The sequence below is a fragment of the Bufo bufo genome, chromosome 5 (genome assembly GCF_905171765.1).
Source record: "Bufo bufo chromosome 5, aBufBuf1.1, whole genome shotgun sequence".
Lineage (NCBI taxonomy): Eukaryota > Metazoa > Chordata > Amphibia > Anura > Bufonidae > Bufo > Bufo bufo.
The window spans coordinates 101,754,430-101,777,821 of record NC_053393.1 but is presented as its reverse complement, the minus strand read 5'-3'; the positions used below and the strand labels follow the sequence as shown (position 1 = coordinate 101,777,821).

The 23,392-nt window shown below is 42.0% G+C and overlaps 1 protein-coding gene across 4 annotated transcripts in view; it reads left to right on the top strand.

Annotated features, from left to right (window-relative positions):
• ZFHX4 (zinc finger homeobox 4) overlaps positions 1-23,392 on the top strand; it is a 157,126-nt gene that overhangs the window by 25,775 nt on the left and 107,959 nt on the right. For 3 of the 4 annotated variants that reach the window (XM_040433737.1, XM_040433738.1, XM_040433739.1), the window contains exons 2-3: positions 2,507-5,127; positions 6,113-6,615. In XM_040433737.1, the coding sequence (XP_040289671.1) occupies positions 2,553-5,127; positions 6,113-6,615 (3,078 nt within the window). In that variant the 5' untranslated portion in view covers positions 2,507-2,552. Of the gene's footprint in view, positions 1-2,506; positions 5,128-6,112; positions 6,616-23,392 lie in introns of those variants that run through there. The other variant, XM_040433740.1, reaches the window with a different exon arrangement.

The window sequence follows — 23,392 nt, the reverse complement described above, 5'->3', positions numbered from 1 at the left end:
TGCTATGAACCCACAAACTGGCCATAGAATGCATAGAGAGGACTTCCCCTGGACTTCTCTTCATTATGTGTGCATGCACAGGAGTCCTGTCGATGCATTGCATGGCGCCACAGAGGAATGGGGGTGCATATCGACATGCAAGTTACTGATCCGGGGATCATCATCAGGTGTTTTATACATGTATTGCTGTACTTATTAAGGATTTCCAGATATGACAGATTCCCTTTAAATTTATGCTCATTCTGGGTCATGGAGACGGTCCTATCAGTGATTGGCAACTATTTCTTTATACACAGTCATAGAGGGAAGGCTGCCAATCACTTATAGGACTGCCTCCTTGATGTCAATCACTGATAGGACCATATCCTTGATGTCAATCACTGATAGGACCGCCTCCTTAATCTCAATCACTGATAGGACTGCCTCCTTGATGTCCATCACTGATAGGACCATCTCCTTGATGTCAATCACTGATAGGACCGCCTCCTTGATGTCAATCACTGATAGGACCACCTCATTGATCTCAATCACTGATAGGACCGCCTCCTGGATATAAACCACTGATCGGACTGCCTCCTCAATGGAAATCACTGATAGGACCGTCTGCTGGATGTCAATCACTAATAGGACTGACTCCTTGACTTCAAAAGCACAGAATGAGCAGGAATTTAACTGAATAAATTACAGGTTATACTGTATCTTATTCCACAAAACTTTATTTCAATCTGCTCCACTCCTTCTGTCGTATAACATGCAACCTGCAACTCAGACATCATGTTCAACGTGAGGGGTTCCCTTTAAGTAGCAAAAGATCATCTCCATTCATCTTACACTTTCCAATATCCATTCTGAAATTTGTTGAGGTTATCAAATGCACATTAGGCACCGGCCTGACTGAGATACACTGTACATGTTGAGACTTATCAGACAAGGAGATGATTTTTTTTTATTGTCTGTGCTGACTGCATTTGTATTATGATATGGGCATTAGCTAAAAAAAACCATTAATGATCTGCAAATCAGCTGAAAGTGAACCAAGAAGGTGGAGCCAGTATGTGTCACATTTTAATGCACTCACCTTCAGTCTAGTATCCTGCACAGACACAATAGGCAGCACTACAATGGCACTAGGAAATGTGCACTTAGGATGAATATTATATTTCATCCAGACCACTGCCTTTTGTTTTATGCTTATTGCCGTTCTTGCAAAAATTCCCCATCCAAAGGTAAACATGTCTGTGTTTACTCATTAGAAAATGATTCCATTTTCATGCTCTTTGTGATCAAATTATTTCAAAGGGGTTGAAATCTCCATGCATTCCATGAGCATAATTAACCTGTAACTCATCAATGATTAAAATTACACACCAAGCTTTGTGACGCTTGATGCAGAAGCAATTAGACTGTCATTTTAGCCATCACTGATACCAAAACTAATTCTGATTCATTTTCAATCTATGCAGATCGTCTGATGTATCTGATAATTCTCCCATTCTGACATAGCTGACGCAATTAGATTTGATTACTGTAAAGATGCAAGCCTTGGACTCCACATTTTGTCTCCTAAGCTGACCTTTAGCTGAATAAAGTTCAGAAATAAGAAGATGTTCTCTGATTAGGAGCAGAAAACAATCATTCTATTGTATTAGAGAGGGTTTTTTTTTTAAATATATTTCAGCAGTCATTTTAATGTATGAAAAATTGTATATGAAATATGTTCATTTAGAAACTAAAGTATAAATAAACCGCCAACCAGTGAACTGCAGGGCTGTCTCCCATTGAAAACAATAGGAGGCAGATACCACACGGCCCTTATACTTTTCATAAATCTGCCCCTAAGTTTTTTGTTTTCTTATTATTTTATAATCAATGCAACTTAATGTGATAGTATATCTAAGGGAAACCAATGTGCCATTGCATAGTGTATTTACTGCATGAAATCAATGTGGAGCAGTTTTGTATATGCCTACTTGCCAACATTTAGAAGTTTGTCTGTGGGAGAAGGACAATAATGCAAGCTGAAATTTTTGAGGCATGCAGACTCCCCTTTGTAATACTTCACCCACTTTCTCAGCTAGACTATGTCCAGTTTGTGATGCATCATGCCCCTATTTGTGATACACCATGCCCCATCATGGGTGAAGGTGGGGCTGCATCTAATGATGCATCATCCTGGCACCACATACAATTAGAGTTCACGGTGGGCTGCATTCCAGGAGAAAGCATCCCTTCATGGGCTTGGCAGGAGATATGATCTACTGGAAGTGATAGTATGCATGAGCAAAGATGCAAATGTCGTCATAAATAGGACGGATTGTTCTGTATGTAACCTCTGGAAACCAGTCAGAGATTTTCGAGGTAGATTATGGAATCATATGTTTACAAACCTTTCATTTTCTATGACAACTATTTGATCATATTTAATAGAGCATTTGCAAATATTGAGTGACTGACCAATACCATAAGTAATACAAATGGCTTCTCTCAACCTTATTTCTTTATCCAGGTCCCTGACAGGCTGGATGAAATGAGATCCACATGTAGCAATTGCCATGGAAACCTGTGACTCCCCTACTATCTCAAGACAAGAAAATGGGCAGAGCACATCAAAGCTATGTGGAGCGACACAACTTGACAATGAAGTGCCAGAAAAAGTCGCAGGGATGGAGCCTGACAGAGAAAACAGCTCTTCAGATGACAACCTGAGAACGGATGATCGCAAAAGTGAAATCTTGCTGGGTTTTGGTGTGGAGAATGCAGTTGCCACTCAGGTTAACTCAGCTAAAGAGATACCCTGCAACGAATGTGCCACTGCGTTCCCCAGTTTACAGAAATACATGGAACACCACTGCCCTAACGCTCGCCTTCCTGTCTTGAAGGACGACAATGATAGTGAAATAAGCGAGCTAGAGGACAGTGATGTGGAGAATTTATTAGGGGAGATACTTTACCAGCCTGATGGATCAGCTTATATAATTGAGGACTCCAAAGACAGTGGGCAGAATGTACAAACAGGAGCAAACAATAAACTCTTTTCTACAGCTATGTTTCTGGACTCGTTTTCAGCAGCTGGAGAGAAGAGTGATCAGTCTGTTTCAGCATCCATGTCTTTCTACCCACAGATCATTAACACTTTTCATATTGCTTCATCCCTCGGGAAACCATTTATGGCCGATCAGGCTTTCCCAAATACCTCAGCATTAGCAGGAGTTGGTCCTGTGTTGCACAGTTTCCGTGTCTATGATCTTCGACATAAGAGAGACAAAGACTATCTTACCAGTGATGGCTCAGCCAAAAACTCCTGTGTGTCCAAAGATGTTCCAAACAATGTGGACTTGTCTAAATTTGATGGTTGTGTTAGTGATGGGAAAAGGAAACCTGTTTTAATGTGTTTCTTGTGCAAGTTGTCATTTGGTTATATTAGGTCATTTGTAACCCATGCTGTGCATGATCATCGGATGACCCTTAATGAGGAGGAGCAAACGCTTCTCAACAATAAATATGTATCTGCCATAATACAGGGGATTGGCAAGGACAAAGAACCTCTTATAAGCTTTCTGGAACCAAAAAAACCCAATTCTGTTTGCCCCCATTTTTCTACTACAAACCTCATAGGCCCCGATCCAACCTTCCGTGGTTTATGGAGTGCTTTTCATGTTGAAAATGGTGACTCTTTGCAGGCAGGATTTGCATTTTTGAAAGGAAGTGCAAGTTCTGCTGGCTCAACAGAGCAGTTACATGGGGTCAACCAAATGCCAAAGGCTGAAGTGAACTTGGGGGGCATGCCTAGTCCAAAAGCTAGCACCCCAATTACCTCTGTGTCCCACAGCCACTTTTCATCTGACTCTAACAAGCAGGTGGACAGCAAAAACCAAGACAGCAACTGTGAAAGGCAAAAAGAGACCAGGAACTCACATCCTAATGGTGAGCTCCCTATTAAAAGTGAGCCTGCTGAAGGGGTAGATGAAGAAGAAGATTCATATTGTAATGAACTTGATGAGGAGGAGGTTTTAGGTGACCTGGCAGATAGTATTGGTAGCAAAGATTTCCCTCTCTTAAACCAAAGCATTTCTCCTTTATCATCCAGTGTGCTAAAATTTATTGAAAAGGGTACCTCGTCCTCCTCTGCGACTGTTTCTGATGATTCAGAAAAGAAAAAGCAAACTGCTTTACTTAGAACTCATAGCAATGTTGCTGGTAGCTTTAATTTTAGTGGCAAGGACTTTGAGGATGCAAGTGCCAGAAAAGACTGTGCAAATTCTCTTTCACCAAATGAACTAGTTAGAGGAGAAGAAGATAATTCTAATGCTCCTCACCAGCATAGCTTGGTACATGGCATGCCCGGCTTAAGCGAGGGCTCCCCAGGAAATGGTATCGAGTGTCCAAAGTGTGACACAGTCCTGGGGTCCTCAAGGTCATTGGGCGGCCATATGACAATGATGCATTCTAGAAACTCTTGCAAAACTTTAAAATGCCCCAAATGCAACTGGCACTATAAGTATCAGCAGACTCTAGAGGCCCATATGAAGGAGAAACATCCAGAGTCAACTGGCACTTGTGCTTATTGTAAGACTGGACAGCCTCACCCTCGGCTTGCCAGGGGTGAAAGTTACACTTGTGGCTATAAACCCTTCCGTTGTGAGGTTTGTAACTACTCTACAACTACCAAAGGCAACCTCAGTATTCATATGCAGTCAGACAAGCACCTAAATAATGTCCAGAACCTACAGAATGGAAATGGTGAACAGGTCTATGGCCATACATCCCCAGCACCTAACACAAGTCTCAGTGGCTGTGGGACACCATCTCCATCTAAACCAAAACAAAAACCCACCTGGCGTTGTGAGGTGTGCGATTACGAAACCAATGTGGCACGAAATCTCCGTATTCACATGACGAGCGAAAAGCACATGCACAACATGATGCTTTTGCAGCAAAACATGAAACAGATCCAGCACAATCTGCACTTAGGCCTTGCACCAGCTGAGGCAGAGCTTTATCAGTACTACCTAGCCCAAAATATAGGCCTGACTGGGATGAAAATGGAAAGCCCAGCCGACCCTCAGATGATGATAAACCCATTCCAGCTTGACCCTGCCACAGCTGCAGCATTGGCTCCAGGACTTGGTCAGTACTTCATGTCTCTTCATCCTTACCTACCAAAATGATCATGTATTATGCATTATTGCCAATAAGCAATAGACAGATGCAGATTTTTTTCAGAATTAAAATGTACTAGAATAAGTTATGAATTTTAGCAAGCACTTGACGCTTACTGGTGTTATGGTTGCTAGTGTATTTCATAGTCAGAAGTCATAGATGATGATGGGGTATAACTAGGTAACTGTGTTAGTTAAGGTGCATATCTCTATTCCAGATTAGACACGTTTGAAGCTCTGATGTAGAGGTGGGCAATTTTTTTAAATGTATGTTAAAGGCATGTTGTAAGGAAGTCTTAACATGTGGCTTTTGTTGAACTACTGCTTTGCACAGCACGATGAGAGTAGTGGTTGTCTAACAGCTGCAGATAGTCAGGCGTCTTACTAATGCATGAGTTGCAGAAGAACTTTGCTTGGCTTTCAAGTCTAAGGGTCCCCCCATTTAACGTTATTTTCTAGATGGTTATTTGCATTGTGCGTTACCTAGGTGGGGCAGGTTAAGCAATATGTCTTATACATAGTAACCGGACTCACCACACCTATGACGCCTGCGTTAGCACGTATGCAATAGGTTATTATAATCCACCGTCAATTATTTAGTACAACTCCAATTAGCTCTCTGTAAATTAATCTAGGGGATGTGGCGGAGCATTCCTGTTTTGTTATTTTATTGATCACCTTTTCTGGCTTTGAAAATACAAATTCCTGAATGACATCATGCCCAGTAGGAGTAATTAAAGCTATCTGATGAGGGAATTTAAAAGTTGAAAGGGATGATTGTAATTGATCCTGATTCAATCCTATTACAGCTTTTTATAGTTTAAGCTCCAGAGAAGGCAAACTCCTGGTTGAGGCTTTATTTTACGGATTTCATTGTGCATATGCTTTGCTTTCTGGTCTCCAAGTTCCTCTTTTCATTTTTTATTTTTTTTTTACTCTCCTTTTCTCCTTAGTAAATAATGAGCTGCCGCCTGAAATCCGACTTGCGAGTGGTCAGCTAATGGGTGATGACCTGTCCCTCCTTACTACAGGAGAGCTGTCACCTTATATCAGTGACCCAACGTTGAAGCTTTTCCAGTGCGCTGTTTGCAACAAATTCACCTCTGACAGCCTGGAGGCCCTGAATGTGCATGTGAGCGGTGAACGCTCTCTCCCTGAAGAGGAATGGAGAGCTGTAATTGGAGACATCTACCAGTGCAAGCTATGTAACTACAACACGCAGCTGAAAGCCAACTTCCAGCTCCACTGCAAAACTGATAAACATATGCAAAAGTATCAACTGGTGGCTCATATCAAAGAAGGGGGCAAAAGCAATGAGTGGAGACTGAAATGCATTGCTATTGGCAACCCGGTGCACCTGAAGTGCAATGCTTGTGATTACTACACCAACAGCGTGGATAAATTACGCTTACACACCACCAATCACAGGCATGAGGCGGCCGTGCGGCTCTACAAGGTAAGAGAACATGGCGTTTTTTCCCCCCATCCTTTGCCTGATGTACAGTATGGAGCATTAAATGAAAGAGTCTTCTGCAGAAAGCGTGGATGTGTAGCCTGCAGCAACCAGGGGCTAGGATTTATTTCCTCAGTCTCTTACAGAATGGAAGCTGATTGGCTGGTGGAGGCCACTTTTTCTGTGATGTGATCATGTTACATGAATGCTTATACAATATCACCTCTTTATATAATCATGATGAGAAGTACGATTGCTTCGATCAGGATACAAAATGTCTTTCATTCCTTTCTTTCTTCTTCTTTCTCCTCTTCTTTCTTTCTCTTCCTGTTCCCCTCTTACTCCTATTTTCTCTATCTCTCCCGGACGCTCTTTCTCCCTCTCTCTTTTCTTCCAACGCAGTCTCTCTTTTATTATTTATTTTCTTGTATCTCTCTCTTTTTCCCATACTCTCTTTTCTTCCCATTCAATCCTTTTTTCTTTCTCTCACTTTGTATTTGTCTCTTCCATTGTAGTCCTATGTTTTGACCATTCTCTTCCTATCTTCTTTCTTTCTTTTCCAATATTTCTCCTCAATATCCTCATTCTCTTTCTTACTTAACTTTTTTCTTCTTCGCTTTCTGTTCCTCTTCCTTCCTCTTTTTTTCTCTTCTTTACTTTCTTTCTCTTCAACATCTTCTTTCTCTTCCTCACTTACCCTATCTCACTCATTTTCTCGATTTCTCTCCCTCTTTCTTGCTGTCTTTCTATCTCTTTCTCTTTATTCCCCTCCCTCTTTCTCACTTTATCTTTCTTTTTCTTCCTGTCTTTTTCTTCATCTCTTTTTCGCTTACACTTTCTTTTACTTAAGACCCCATACACGTTAGTGTACCGTCAGCCAAACCTGTCAATGGGGAGAGAAGGATTTGCCCAGAGAAGGATTGGGCAAAATAAATATTTTTGCCCTATCCTTTTGTTTTCTCTGGAGATAAGCCACCGTCAGAAGTGTCTGGCAGCGACTTTCTCCCCTTTCCCTACTGAGTACATGTCTGTATGTGTATGGGGGGGCTGGGAGTGAGTTAGGAGAGATAGCTGTTGGCCCTATGATTGTTCGGCAGACAACTATTGAATGTGTATGGCCAACCTTACTTTCTCTTTCTCTTCCTCTCTTTCACTTTCTCTTCCTTACTTTTTCTTCTTCTCTTTCGCTTTCTTACTTTCTCTTCCTCTCTTTCTCTTTCTTACTTTCCTACTTTCTCTTCCTTATTTTCTCTCTTTCTCTTGCTCCCTCTCTTCCTCTCTCTCTCTTTAACTTCCACACTCTCATTCTCTTCCCCCTCTCTTTTTCTCCACCTCTTCTCTCTCTATTTCCTTGTATAAAGTAGTGTAAGAAGTTTTGTTTACCATATATGTAGATGAGAGATGGCATGACTCCCCATCATGCCAGGATTTGCGCTTTCTTTATGTGTTAGCACACTATTTCTGTTCTTATGTTGTGATATGTACAATATAGTCAGACAGTTTTTAATATGAATGAGGATTTTAGCTTACAAAAATGATAGGAAATAAAATATGTCTGATGACTATAGGAAATCTCCAGTTATACTTGTCAGAGTTTGCCTAAGGTAGAGCGAGCCCACCCATCTCTGCTAAGTAACTCTCGACTGCTAAAATGATTTGCTGTCAGTTTTGCTGCTGACGGCTGCTTAACGCTGGACTGTTCACTGGCAAGTACACCTCCCATGTGCAATCAATAATCAATAGCGTTCATCATGCACGTCTGAAGCTGCTAGGCCTCGCTGTAATACCATGAGACAGGTACCAGTTCCTGCTTCAACCAAAGCATACTATAGGAACAGAATGGAAAAACTCTGCTAGGCTAGGTTTTCAGATATATGGGTTCATTTATTCTTACACGTAGTAGAAATTAAGCCAAACAGCGATCATATGAATGTTTGAGATTTAAGTGTTCAATTAAATAACAATCTAGAGATGTGCTCAGGCAAGTGCATTAGATAGGAATCAATAATTATGACCCTGTCTACTTTACATGTACAAAATATGTGTGATGGGGTGGTTTCACTCATAGCTTTTTTTTTAAAATGCTTCTGCAGTTTTTGATGCAGCTTTTGAATAAAGGACCGAAGTGGATCCAGCAGGAAGGAGAAGGCCTTCCTTTATATTCCCCATTCCTTTTGAATCCACTGCTGTCTACAAAGAGCTGCCACAAAATTGCAGTGCTGTTTTGGTCCGAAAAACAGGGACAGATTTACTAATCCTGTCTAAAAATTTCCAGTCTAAAGATGCCACTAATTTATCAGAGTGTCATGCTGTACGATAAACCAGGTGCATCATCAGAAACTTTTGCATAACTTTACACCACCTATTAGTTGCCTTACTTTGCAGCAAACGTTTACGCCAAAATTCTGGCACAAATTTGGTGCACTTTGTTAAACCTTAAAGGGGATGTCCCATGAAAAATATTCTACAGTTTTCAAACCAGCACCTGGATCTGAATACTTTTGCAATTGCATGTTGTGGGGATTCGCTCTGGTAGTTAGGATTAGCGGGTGCAGCACAGAGGCAAAGTACAAGTTCTTGGTTAAAAACATCACAAAAACACAAGTTGCTTGGTGATCGTTCACACAAATGAAAAGTTCATATATAAAACAGTCCCCTTTTCTCCTGGGTGTTACTTCACACTCTGTTGGAAGTTCTGCTTTGTCAAGTCCACAGGCAGGCGTTAGGCGGCCTGTTTGCCCTTACGGGGGTCTGAGCGCTCCAGCCCGGCTTAAACCGTGGATCCCAACACAGGCCTCAGATCACAGCACACAGACCTCCTGAGCTTCACTGTCAGACGAAGGTAAAATCCCCCCAACCTGGCAGCGCTAGCTGGTTTTTATGCCTGGCAAAATCCGGCCTGGAACGTGGGGAGTAGTCACCCACCCAGCACTTAGACTACTTCCAGTAAGAGCCGTCCCGGATCAGCTATTACAGCCATACTAAGTATCCAGGTGTCAGACAGCAACTGCTGCTGACACATAAAATCCGTCTCTTACTCCAATGATAACTCCTCGTACCTTCTTACAATGCAATTAAAATTTAGCATAGCCAGTGAGTTATTCAATAAAATATATCTGCATAGCGCCACCTGCTATTTGTTTTGTTCTTATTTCTTTGACCTTCTCACTGAGAAGGCCGCACATGCTCAGTTTCATCCTTCAACTGTTTCCTGAGTTGTGATAGGGAGAGAATGGACACACCCCCTGAGCTGCAGCAGAAAGGACACTCCCCTTGAGCTGCCAGCTTGATATAAATCTAGCAGAGCAAAGAATGGGGAGATTTCTGGATCCGTGTGAGTTACAGGGCTGGTTCCAGTTTTGTTAGAAAGAGCTTGTCATGCACTATGTGATGTCTGATTTTTATTTTTTTATAGTCACAGGATAACCCCTTTAAATCACACCTCTATTCACTAAATGCTTAATAAATAGAGAGCAAGTTACTATGCCAGGATTCTGATTAGAAACTCTGTTAAGAAACAAGAGTGTTAAGAAAAAGAATTGAAAGACACTGACAGATGATTGATAGATATTTCTGGTATAATTCACAGTAAATCTGTCGGGTCATGGGAGGCACTGTCCCCTCCAATTAAGCAGTGCCCACTTTTTTGAAAAGTAGCAAGAGCAGCATAAAATGGAAAAAAAAAATAGATTTTAATTTTTTTATGCCAGATACCTGATGCAAGTTGCAAAAATAAATATACAAACCGCAAACGTTAGCAAGAGACAAAAAGAGTCCACTGTCAGCCAGCCCTCTCCAGGAGGTAGCTGATATCTGCCACCTCCTCATTCTGTAGTATTGTGGATGACAATGTTGGTGGTTTTACAACAGCATGAAGATCTGGTGTTGTCACCTGCACGCCGCAGTGCCTGTTACTAAGCAACAAACCGATTCTAGCTCTGATTTGTGCTATTGCAAAGTAATCATTCACCAGTACCCAGGACAATGCATGAATATGGAGGACAGGACAAACCCACTTACTGTCATTGTTGTCCAGGCCGCGATGGTGGCATCCTTGGGTGTCTCAATATAAATGAGTGACTAATGTAAATGCGATCACTGTGCTTCTGGTGGTGTGCTCCAGCAATCAATGGGTTACACTGTACTTTACCCGACGTAGCTTCCTCCGCTTACAGGCCTGTAATCTGAGGAGATGTGTGGGGGAGTTAAAAAAATATTTAAGTTATTTTAACTTATACCCTTTACCTAAATGTCACCTTTGATTAAACAGCCAAATAAGTAATAGTTCATCACGCACAAGATGAGCTGCTCTTTAGCGGGCTACAGTATATCACCGTGGCATGAGGGGACAGACAATACCAGCAGGTATACACAGTACATAGTCATAAAACACCGCTGTGAAAGAAGCCTGAAGACTCTGGGCCGTGGCCTGAAATGTCATTTCCTTCAGTTCATGAGAGAACCCATTAATATCTGTATTAATGTATTTAAAAGAACCATAACCCTCATCCTAGCCCAGTCGCACTCAATGAGGGTTATAGTAAACTATGTGCAATTGGATACACATAACCTCAAAATCAAGATTCTGAAGGTTTGTGAATCTTTTTGGGCTAAATGAGTTAAAATCTGGCGAGTACAAGCGTTTTATGTGGAATGATAACTTCTTATTTTCTGTTTGAATGACTGGCTAGTGAATTTTATCCTGAGAAAAATGTGGCCAACATTAAAACTACTGCAGGAATGTTATTTTGAAGCTCAATGTTATATCTCCTTTTATTGGAAATGAACTTAAAAGGGTTTTCCGAAACTTTTATACTGATGACCTATCCTCTGGATAGGTCATCAGTATCTGATCAGTGGGGCCGACACCCTAAACCCCCTCGATCAGCGGTTTGAGAAGGCAGTAGTGCTCACAGTAGCACCGCAGCCTTCTCACAGCTTAGCCTAGGCCAGTGACATGTTCATCGGTCACGTGGCCTAGGTGCAGTGAATGGGGCTGAGCGCGATATCAAGCACAGCCGCTATACAATGTATGATGCTGTGCTTGGTGAGTAGGGAGAAGGACACGATGCTCATAGAAGCACCAGTGCCATCTACCAACAGCTGATCAGTGGAAGTCCCAGGTTTTGGACCCCGAACGATCAGATACTGATGACCTATCCTGAGCCTTGACAAAAAGTTAAGGGGGTAACAGCCAAAAGCAGTTGAATTAGATGTAGTGCAGCTGTAAAGGCCCCAAAGACCATTAGAAATTCACCAAGAAAGAAGGTTTTAATTGAGAATATGATGTGTATGGGGCTCCTAACTCTCCCCTGACAGAGGATGTCGGTGGGTAGAAGAATTGGGCAAACTGAATTTTTTTGCTTCATCCTTTTGTTATTCCAGGAGATAAGCCACCACCATAAGTGTCTGTCAGTAGCTTTCTCCACTCTCCTCCTAGAATACACCTCCATGCTCAGCTGAACTGAACATGTATGTGTATTAGATTTTCGGGAGAGACAGCTGTCAGTTGAAGGATCATTTGGCGTACTATGGGCAAAGGAAACATGTAGTATGCACTTGACGGCCAAAAACTGCCTGGACCTGTTGTTCGGCAAAGTTCGTCACATGCTGTTTACCTTCAAAATCATACAACCATGCAAATTTATTTAAATACTGTGTTCACTAGCACAATGGCGTTTTTTTCCCCCACCCAAATTGCAGCCATGTCTAGGCTTTCTAATGTGCCCTACATTATCCTCCATGACCCTTGCTTTTGGATGATGACTAAAATTTGGTGGCTCAAAGAGGCACCATACAGTAGCACACAGAGTGCCTATGGTTCCATACTATGGATTGTGTGTGCATGTGGTCCTATAGGGGTTGTCTGGGGGTGGAAGGGAGATAAGATGTTTTTTTTTTTTTTTTAAAGGGGCTAGAGGGGGTTAAAGATAAAAATAAACATTATTTGGAACACTAATATCCCATCTCTGCTGTCTTCATGCTGCTCCAGTCCAAGCTGCTCCCTACACAACAACAGGAAATGGGTAGAAATGCCTTTGCAGCCAATCTCTGGCTGAGGTGAGCCACTGTTGCACCTAATGATAGGCTGAGTCAGCATTTCCAACCATTTCCTGGGTGTCAAGCAGGAAGTAGAGAGCAGCGGGAACTGGAGCAGAGTCGGAACAGCAGCTGTTTGGGATTGGTGCAGTCAGTTATGGTTATTATTCTTTTTTATCCCATTTTGGCCTCTTTGTACCACGACAAGGTGTAGATGCCTACAGAGGTGTGCTTGCAGTTCTTCTATATAGGGCTAAGTGGAGGAGCAGGAAGACTTACTAGTTGAGCAGATGTTCCACCCAGGCTTGGAGCGATTTATAGCTAGGAACTACACTGCAAGTAAATTTTTTATATAACCCCTTCTGTATTTTTACATGGTGAACAACAGACCCATATGCAGCAATGCGTCCCCCTCCCCCTATAATTCCCAGCCATGTGTTATCCACCGTGGTTGGATTTTGACCTGATGCATCTCAAATGACATTGACCTGTTGGCTATGTATTGATTACCAGACCATTGGAATATGTACTGCCTGCTGTATAGGTCTCTTAGTTCTTTACATTATTCTTTTTTAGCTTTTTCTATACAAGTCGATTTGGTTCGAGAGCTAGTGAAAGAACCCATTTTCTTCTCAACTTTTACTTGTGTGCTGCATTTCTCAACTGGTTTTGTCGGCATAATCGGGGGAGATAATCCAAAACAGACAGAACAATAAGTGCGGGGATCATATGGGTTAAAGTAGGTAGAAGGTGAAAGGTCAGCAGAAAAGCATCATCTTCCCAGATGCTTAACATTAAACTGATCTTTTAATAAAAAATTCTGTTTCACAGATGGCGTTTTAATGCCTTTGGCAGTATTGGGGCAGTTTTAACATTAGACGTATGCTAGTAAAAATTATTTCTGTATTAGACCAGAACAACACCTTTTGCTTTTATGTTCAGAGGTAGAAGGCATGTGGATAAATTTTTCTGGCATGGGACCCAGAAGCCCAGAGCTGATGGTGTTTCCATATGGACCTAAATACCTGAATACCCAGTGTCTGTTAGCAATGATGATTGAAAGAGCAAACAAATACCGTAGTCGAGCAATAGCATTACTGTTCACAGAGCTTTCCTTAGGAATGTACTTTGCAACTCATTTATTTTAATGTATGTGCGCGGCACTGCTGGCCTAGTGGACTACCTTTTCTTAATAACATCCTTCTTGAGTATGATGTAAGACATGTGTGCTAGATCCTGTAGCGTCTTAAAGGAAAATGGGCTCTTAAATGTATTGTAACATCATGCTCTCTGGATAATAACATCTAGACGCTGCCAGTGTCGGACTGGCCCACCAGAATACCAGAGGATCTTCTGGTGGGCCCAGGCTCTGATATCATAATGGGCCCCAAAGATCTAGGAGTAAAAAAAACAAAAAACATTTTGCTGTCTTTGTAGCCCATCATTTGCCACCAGGGTCTAGATCTGTGAGTCAAAACCCATTAAACTTTATTAAGGATATAGGGTTTAGGCCTCAAGAATGATTTCCTCTGATAGGCCCCAGGAACTCCAGTCTGACACTGGGCGCTGCCATATGACATACTGAAGCTATCAATATACATCAGTGCTAACTTGCGTCGTGTTCTTGCTCCAATTTCTTTTAAAGCAATACCCCTGGAATAGGAGAAGAGATGATAATCTATCAATAAATGTCTTCCTGTACCTTGGTATCTAGGCTGGGGGCTGACCAGGGACGTGGGAGTAAAATCACAGGATTGCTTCCGCACTGCATCTGGGTTTCAGGACATGCTGGGAGTTGTACTTTCCAAACACCATCAGGCTGGAGACACTGGGGGTGGGGAGCTTTATCAAAACTGGTGTACAGAAAAACTGGCTTAGTTGCTCATAGCAACCAATCAGATTCCACCTTTTATTTTTCGGAGCTCCTTTTGAAAATGAAAGGTGGAATCTGATTGGTTGCTATGGGCAACTAAGCCAGTTTTCCTTTACACCAGTCTTGATAAATGCCTAGTGACATACGCTGGGGGACAACCACTAATGGCAGCCAACAAAGTGACCGTAGTGAATATCACTATACTACACACGTTTGGGCACCAGGGCTGCGTCTAATAATGCAGAATCCCAACGCTGTATACATTTAAAGTACATTACAGCCTTCCATGCTGTTCCTGGGAGATCTGCCAGCTCTTCCTGGAGGTCCTGGAGGTCCTGGAGGTCTATCTCTTTTTCCAGACGTTCAGTGGGAGTTTCCAAGTACAGTATGATTGTCACCCATTGTTCTGCATTGAAAACAATTTACATTAAGAAAAATGCATCAGTACTGCACAGTGTGAACAAGCCTTGCTAGCCTTTTCCTTTTTGACTACTTCTCTATGAACATGTCAGTCTTTTCTGTAGTTCTTGCATGCTATTCCTAATCCAGAAAGGGAAGGGTGATCAGCCCTACCAGTCACACCCAAATAGAGCTTGATCCTAATTCATCCTAAAACCCCTTTATGCCTTAATACCCCAACCTCCCACTGTTACGCTATACTAAAGTTACTATGGTGATCTAACTTTGGTTCAGTTGAACTGCAGGAGGTCTCAATGGTGCGGCTTTAATATGGACGCTAATGTGGTCACATTATAGTTGTATAAAAGCAGTGGCGTACATAGAGAAGTAAGGGCCCCATAGCAAGGATCAAACCAGCCCCCCACACAGGCAGAAGGGTTTCTGCCTAAACCCTTTTCAATGACCCTTGGGCCATTTTTTCACTGTTTCATTTGCTTTAGGCCTCCTGCACACAACTGTATGGCTTTTTCAGTGTTTTGCGGTCCGTTTTTCACGGATCCGTGGTTCTGTTTTTTGTTTCCGTTGTGTTTCCGTTTCTGTTCCGTTTTTCCGTTCCGTTTTTCCGTATGGCATATACAGTATACAGTAATTACCTAGATAAAATTGGGCTGGGCATAACATTTTCAATAGATGGTTCCGCAAAAAACGGAACGGAAATGGAAGACATACGGATGCATTTCCGTATGTGTTCCGTTTTTTTGCGGACCCATTGACTTGAATAAAGCCATAGAACGTGATTTATGGGCAATAATAGGACATGTTCTATCTTTAAACGGAATGGAAAAATGGAAATACGGAAACGGAATGCATACGGAGTACATTCCGTTTTTTTTGCGGAACCATTGAAATGAATGGTTCCGTATACGGACCGTATACGGAACTCAAAAAACGGCCAGTAAACGGAGAAAAAAAAGGTTGTGTGCAGGAGGCCTTAGAGGTAGAGTCCTGACCAAGTTTTCACCCCAGTAGAAGAGGAGATAATCCCAACTAAGACTGGGTCCCCTCTCTTCCTGGGCCCCATAGCAGTCGCATGGTCTGCCGCTATGGTAGTTACGGCCCTGTCTAAAAGCAGCCTAATAGCTAGGGAATGTGTAAAACTCAAGTACTGTATGTGCAGTCGATAACAGGCCCTGTGCCCTATGTACCATCCGTCATATGGTATACGTCAGGAAGATTTCCTGACAGATACCCCAATAGAAAGTCACTGTATTGACATATAGGGGGAGAGTTATCAAAACCGGTGTAAAGGAAATCAGATTCAACCTTTCAATTTCCTAATGAGCCCTGAAAAAAGAAAGGTGAAATCTTATTGGTTGCTATGGGCAACTAAGTCTGTTTTCCTTTACACCAGTTTTGATAAACCTCCCCCATAGTGCCATACATCACCTGGTATCCATATATGTGACAGTATGCTTATTTTTTTTTAAGTGGCCCTCAGTCTATTGCGTTTCCTGCACAGTATAATAAAGGTATACCGCCATACTGGCTGATAGGGGCCAAAAGGACACTCTTTTGGCTCCCAACATTTGAAATATGTGCTAGGAGCTTTTGGCCAAACGGAGGGTTTAGACACAGTGGCTCAGATTTACTCATCTAAAAAATGACATAAGCTTAGACCAACTGTCTAGACCTGCACCAGATTTATCACAGCGGCTCAGGCTGGATGATAAATGTGGCGCAGGGATGGACACTTTTACTCTGTACTAATTTTGGTTGGCTTACTTTGAAGCAGAATTTTTGCGTGCCGTAAAACGGCACATATTGGGCCACTCCTCCATTCCTATTTAGCCCCGCCCCTTTAGGATCAACACGTTTAAAAAGGGTAGTTGCACTAAATGGAGCCAAAATTGCGCCAATCTGTATCACTTTTTAGACACATTAGTAAATCTTGGCCAGTGCCCACAGAAACTTACCTTATTTTGTTTCCCCTCATAGGTAGGTTGATGCTGCTCGTTTTGGGTTATTATTTTTTTTCACTAATGGAATTCAACTTGTGAACCCGACCTTTTATGAAATAAAGCCATTCCAAAGTATATGCCGTTTTATTTCCATTAAATCCTATAGAATGAGATGTAATGGATCGCGTTTTGCAAGTGAAAGCTTTAAGTCAATTAAGAAAAAAATCATCATGAAATATATATTACATATGCTGTATCATTATTGTTCTCAGCCACCAATTAGTTAGGGATGTTCACACAGAAGAAATATTATCACACACATTAGGCAATAGAGCAAACAGTGCAATGCAAGCAAGGGATGTTTGAGAGGATTGATTGATGGTGTAATCTTGGGTCACTTAAGGCCAGCAATTTTCATGGTCAGCTTACTAGCTTGTATTTGATGCAAGAAATTTAAATTCCATGCAGCATCTGTTCTTCAGATGGTCTGTTATTAGCTCCTATGCTTCTGCTCGTTCGGTGCATTCGCAATTGGATTAATAAAAGTAACAGCAAACTAGTGATTCCTCTATTTCCAAATTATTGAAGCACTAATGTGTTATCTCAATTTACTGCATGTGTCTCTAGTGAGATGTGAGTACATAGTCTTATAGACCAAAAAAAAGAAAAAGAAAAGAAAAGACAGCAATACTGCCACCTATTGGTCATACGGCCGTAGAAAACAGGGTTGATGTGCCCAAACATTTTTTTTATTTTATTTAGACACTGTTTATTGGTTCATAAAATTCTTAGAATGAGTACCATGACGAATCCAAATAATTGGAACCCACCAATTTTGACAGGTTCAGCCTACAGTGTGTTTGGAGGGCCTACTAACAGTCTCCTGACCAGTTATTTTGAGGGAAAGAAGGATCAAGCGAATCTTTTGACACCATGGGAGATTAAACACTGTGGCAGCAACTTTCCCTTTCCTCCACTAAAATCATGCATGCTCATCCAAGTTGGGAGAGATAGCTGTCAGCTGAACAAACACTAGGCCAAGAGCTATCTCATGTCTATGACCGGTCCCACACGGCTGTAATGAGACCACATTTTACCTTCCTTGTTGCACCAGACAACACATCATCTTCACCTCCATGCAGTTCTACTGAACAGAAAGAACTGTTCATGGTGCCATTAAGGCCTCTTGCACACGAACGTGTGCGCCCCGTTGCCGTATTGCGGATCCGCAATATACGGGTGCCGTTCCGTGGGCATTCCGCATCACGGATGCAGACCCATTCACTTCAATGGGTCCGCAATTCCGGAGATGCGGAATGGAAGCACGGAGTGCCTCCGTGAGGTTTCGTCCCGTACTTCCGTTCCGCAAAAAGATAGAACATGTCCTATCTTTTTGCGGAACGGCCGGATCGCGGACCCATTAAAGTGAAACCACTGCGGCTGCCCCACGGACTGTGCTTATGCATTGCGGCCCGACCACGGGGCGCACACGTTTGTGTGCAAGAGGCCTAATTCTGTTAAAACCTGAGAACCTAGGGGCGATGCCTTCCAAACGCCATTCTTAATCCATACTTCATTGTATTTAAGTATGGGAAATTTCTTAGACAGTCACACGACTATAATAAATTGGGTGCATCTTTGGCTTTTCTAACACCATTTTGCGCCAACTTTGTTCTCCCGTAGGCCCTGCCCCCTCCCGCTAAACCCTGACTACTTTTCTGATCAACTTTAAAGAGTGGCAAAAGGAGTGAAATTTTGCAAATTATAGCATAAATATGGCATGAGGCATAATGTGCTACATTTCTATGCCAGAACAGTCTTGATAAAATCCCCCTTACTGTATATTATTTTATAGTTATTGTAATGCAGCAAATATTTAAGCCTTAAGATAATTTATAAAAATGGGAAATAAGCAAATAGATCTAAAATCCTGTCCTTACAGTGCTGTGTACTGCATACAGTGATGGGTTAATTACTTTAAAATGGATGCAGCTTATTCCAGGCTGACTATAACAACATTACCATTTAAAATAAAAAATATATGTATTCCAAATATGTATGGATGCAATTATTGACCTGTCATTGTCCCAGTATGATGGTAAAAGAGGTCAGGAGATTGTGCAGAGCCGATTTGCATAAAAATCATTGTGAGAGCGGAAATTGGACTAGGTCTATAGAGCTAAGGAGCCACAGCATATTTTGCCTAATGGCATTCAAATCATTTGTTTAGATGAATAAAAAAATATTCTCGGAGATAAACAAAAATGTTATGTTCTCTTTTTCCAAGACACATGACCTGGTGAAAAACAAGGCATATTTCAAGAGGCACACTCACAGTATGTAAAGGTTACATTAATTTACATTGAACCTGAAGAAGCAGTGGCAATTCATACATGAGAGCAGAATTAGATGCCTATTACGTATAAAAAAATGCATATAGGTGGATTGGACCCAAGTCTGTTTAAAGATGTGTTCTTCCTTACCTTTCCTCCTGTTTTGAGATATCCCGAAATAAGTGATGCAAGATGACCAGCTTTGAAAAAACAACATTGCAATCCTTCCCATGCCCGGCAGAGTAGCACAAAAGTTTTGCACCAATTATCTTGGGATATCTGGAACCAAAAGGAAAGATAAGGAAAGGCACATCTGTAGGTATGTTGGAATCCAATGATGCTGCCTTCCATAAGCAAGTAAGCTAATGTGGATGGGAGAGCCTAGAGTGGGGCACGACACCTATCGGAGCTTGCGGAGGATGAGAGTATTGATTATCTGTAAGCCTACACCCCTCGTCTCCTATGGTTGGCAAGAATGGGTGGTAAGCCCCCGAGATAGGAGAAGTCCGTTAAAAGATAGCCACTGGAAACGAGACGCAGCCACTGTCATTTATGGTATCACCCCAAATGCTGCTCCTTGGCGAAATGGTTAACGGCGAAACGTGTCGGAAGAGGTGATTTTTGCTTGAAAGGGAAAGTTAGCAACAAGTCACTAATTAGGAGGTCACTCCGGCAATAGCATAGACTACTGATGAGGTATAGAGTCCAAAATAGGTCCACAAATAGACAGCTTGAAACGAGACTAACAGGCCACCATAATTGGAGCACTCGTCTTTAGAATACTAATTCCAACTGAATAATATCCCCCAAATGTAGTTCCACAGGAGACTTCTTGAATGCAGCTTGACCCTTCCAACCACAGCTTTTTTAGGCAACAAACATTTATTGTGATCTTCTGGTTACATTATCTTATCAGTATTAATAATAAAAGTTATGTTTTAATTGTTTTCGAAAGAATCCCGACACCCCCAGGATTATGCCTTCCATAAGCACTAGTTTGTGTTCAACCATTAAGAAGTTGCAGTTGACTATAGCTTTTGAGTCTATTAGAAGTCAATGACCAACTTGAGAGGGCCCACACTCCAGTCATGGGGTGATCCTTCAACAATAGGTTGACTTTCCATCCTCTGAACTGTATGAAAGTCTCACCATGAACCCTCTTGGCCTGGAATTGCTTTGCATAGGTCACTGGGTGGCATGCTCCTCATTCTCTCTACTTCTGGCTAGATATAGTTATTTTGTGGTGTCTTCCTATCTGACTGAATGAAGATGTTAAGCATCAAGCAAAGAAAGTACAGCCATTAAAATAGTGAATGCTGAATACATTGTAATCAGTGCCACACAGCTTTGATTCTCTGATATGCTACTCAACCTTCTAGCTACAGTCTATGGTCATTACGGGCATTTCACTGCAGCTTACATAGCAATCACTGGGAAACTAGTGAAGATCTAGGCTGCAGGCACTCCATATGCATTGGTTCCCAATTATTTGTTTTCACGATTAAGCAGTAAGTCCATAAAATGTGCACTTGATAACAGAGCATGGCTGTAAATTGCAGATTGTTAGGAGAACCTTGGTGTTACAAGCATCCATAAATAGCAAACCCGTCAATTATGTCCACAGACATAACCCCAATTGGACAGATAAGATGCACAATGTAGAATGATGCACAGCATGTTCAGCCATCACGGGATGCTGATGACATGGAAATCATTCCTGCTTCACTGCTGTGAGTTTGCATATCATCAATCCCTGTCAGAGGTTGATGGCTATTACCAGGCATTCTTCTTATAGCCATGTTAAAGGGGAAGAAGGAGCTATATTACTGTATACTAAAATAGTCTGCACCGACCCAGATCATCATAGATGGATCTTCTACCACATCACCAAACCAGCACTATTCACTATAATTCACAAACATACTGTAATTAACTCTTTCTCAACTGAGGAAAACATGGTAAACAGATTTAAACTATGACAAGCTTCATATAACTTGCATATACACATAACATGACATGTGATGACAAACCAGTATATTTACTTACAAATTCTGTATAAATCCATGAGGGAAACACATTTTTATGCAATCGTATAAAATTAGAGGCTCCCAAGACATAGTACGGAACTAGTGACGGAGACCTTAGTTGTCAACAATCCAGAACTTGCAGGGACTATTACTAAACTCCTGGGCTCTTTTAAGCTTAGGCTAATTTCACATCACCGGTAACCTGAACTGGTGATTTGCAACGGGTTTTGTCTGGCCGAACTCCGGCACTCATGCCGAAATCCCTGCCAGATCCCATTATAGTCTATGGGGTCCAGTGGTGAACGGCAGTATCTGTCAATGGTGAACTCCAGCAGGCTGTTCTCTGCTGGAACAACCTGACGTATCAGGTTACAGGTGGTGCGAACGTAGCTCCAGTATCCAGCTGGTTCTGATAGTCTATTGCTGGTTCTCTGCATAGGGCCATGAGGCCTCCATTTGTGGCTACAGATCTCCACCCTGACTGGTCTGTAACCCAGAATCTGTCTCTGACTGAGCTGCATACCCCATCTCTAAACACACGTACACACACTGGAGCAGTATTCCCTTTCCTCTCCCTGTCTAAGCTGGATCTCTTTCACTGACCAACGATCTGATGCATAATATGTATATTACAGAAGAAATCCTTAATGACACCAAATGTTTATAATATTTATTTGGGGGTCTTGATGCAATTTGACCAAGCCACAAACTCTATCATTACCAAATGTAGGTGGAATTTACCTATTCGTCTCCATTTCTGTGTGGTGGGAGTGACAATCTCTCAGGGTGCAACAAAATGGTCACTTAGTTAGTTCCCTGGGTGACCAGTCCTGCAGTAAAGAATCTCACAGGAAAATTGAGGAGTTTGAATCCGACTCCAGAGCGAACGCACTTCTTTCTAAGAGAGATACCTGCAATAGGCTTTTCAGTAGTTCCTGCATTCTTCCTTCACCTGCAGCAAGTATCATTAGCACCTAATAACGTTTCTATCCCCTCTTAAAAAATGAATGATTGGAGCTCTGCTTGAAATGAATAAGTGCAACTAAGAGGTTTAAAATGGAAGAAAAGTTCCCCTGTCGTACATCTGGTTTTACTTTACATGGAAATTAGTTTTCAAACAAACAATAGGCTGTAGACAACTGAACTTGAACTCAACAAGCTAGTTCAATTGTGGCTTGCTTAAATAAATCCTGGGTGCAGAAATTATTCATAAACAGATGCTATGGACGTGCCTGTGGGTAGAGAGAAACTAGGAAGCCGGGTAGAAACAGCAATTACATGCTTTGTAAAGTCTTCAGATACTTAGAAGGCTAAGATGTTTTTGGTGGCTATGCATGAAAATGGAAGGTCTGTCACTGAGAAGAAAGCCTTATTTGTCTCATGCAGTATGATAGGGAATCTGCCACCAGGTTTATGTGGCTCTATCTGACGGCAACATAAACTGTTGAAAGGGACCCTAATTACAGAGTCATAGGGGCAGACTGGGAACTGAAAGTGGCCATATTGTAGGCAGGTCCAAATTGACAGAAGGCGGGACAACAGAAGTAGGCAGGGCCAGCAATACATTAGTGCAGGGCAATGTACTGCCCCACTTACACCAAATATGACAGTGCAGCCCCATAATACTGCCACCGTATTCAACTGTATGGCTGTCCTGAGGACATTGGTACAGTTGAATTCAGGGGGGCACCTGCAGCTGCTGGCCAGGTGCATAAGAGAGAATTAGATCCTTATGAGCCTAACTGGTGGCCATGAGGAGGGCTCGATTGGCTCTCCTAGGCATCGGCCCACCGGGAAATTTCCCTGTAGGGTATATGGCCAAGACATTTACTCTTTTTGACAGGTTACAATATGGTCTCCTACACCGTAATCATAGAGAACTCGGAGATATCTCAAACTGTCTAAAGTCTTTCTTGCCCATAGCAACCAATCACAGCGCAGCTTTCATTTCCTATTTTGCTTCTGAAAGCTGACAGCTATGCTGTGATTGGCTGTTTAGACAGGTTTTATGAATCTTCCACATTCCCCTAGATTAAACCCTATAAATATCACCAGGTGTACGGTGGCTGCAAAATATGGAGTAATAACTGGAACTAATGCAAACTGTTACCTATGCATGGACAGTAGTATCTTACAAATGTGCCACATTCA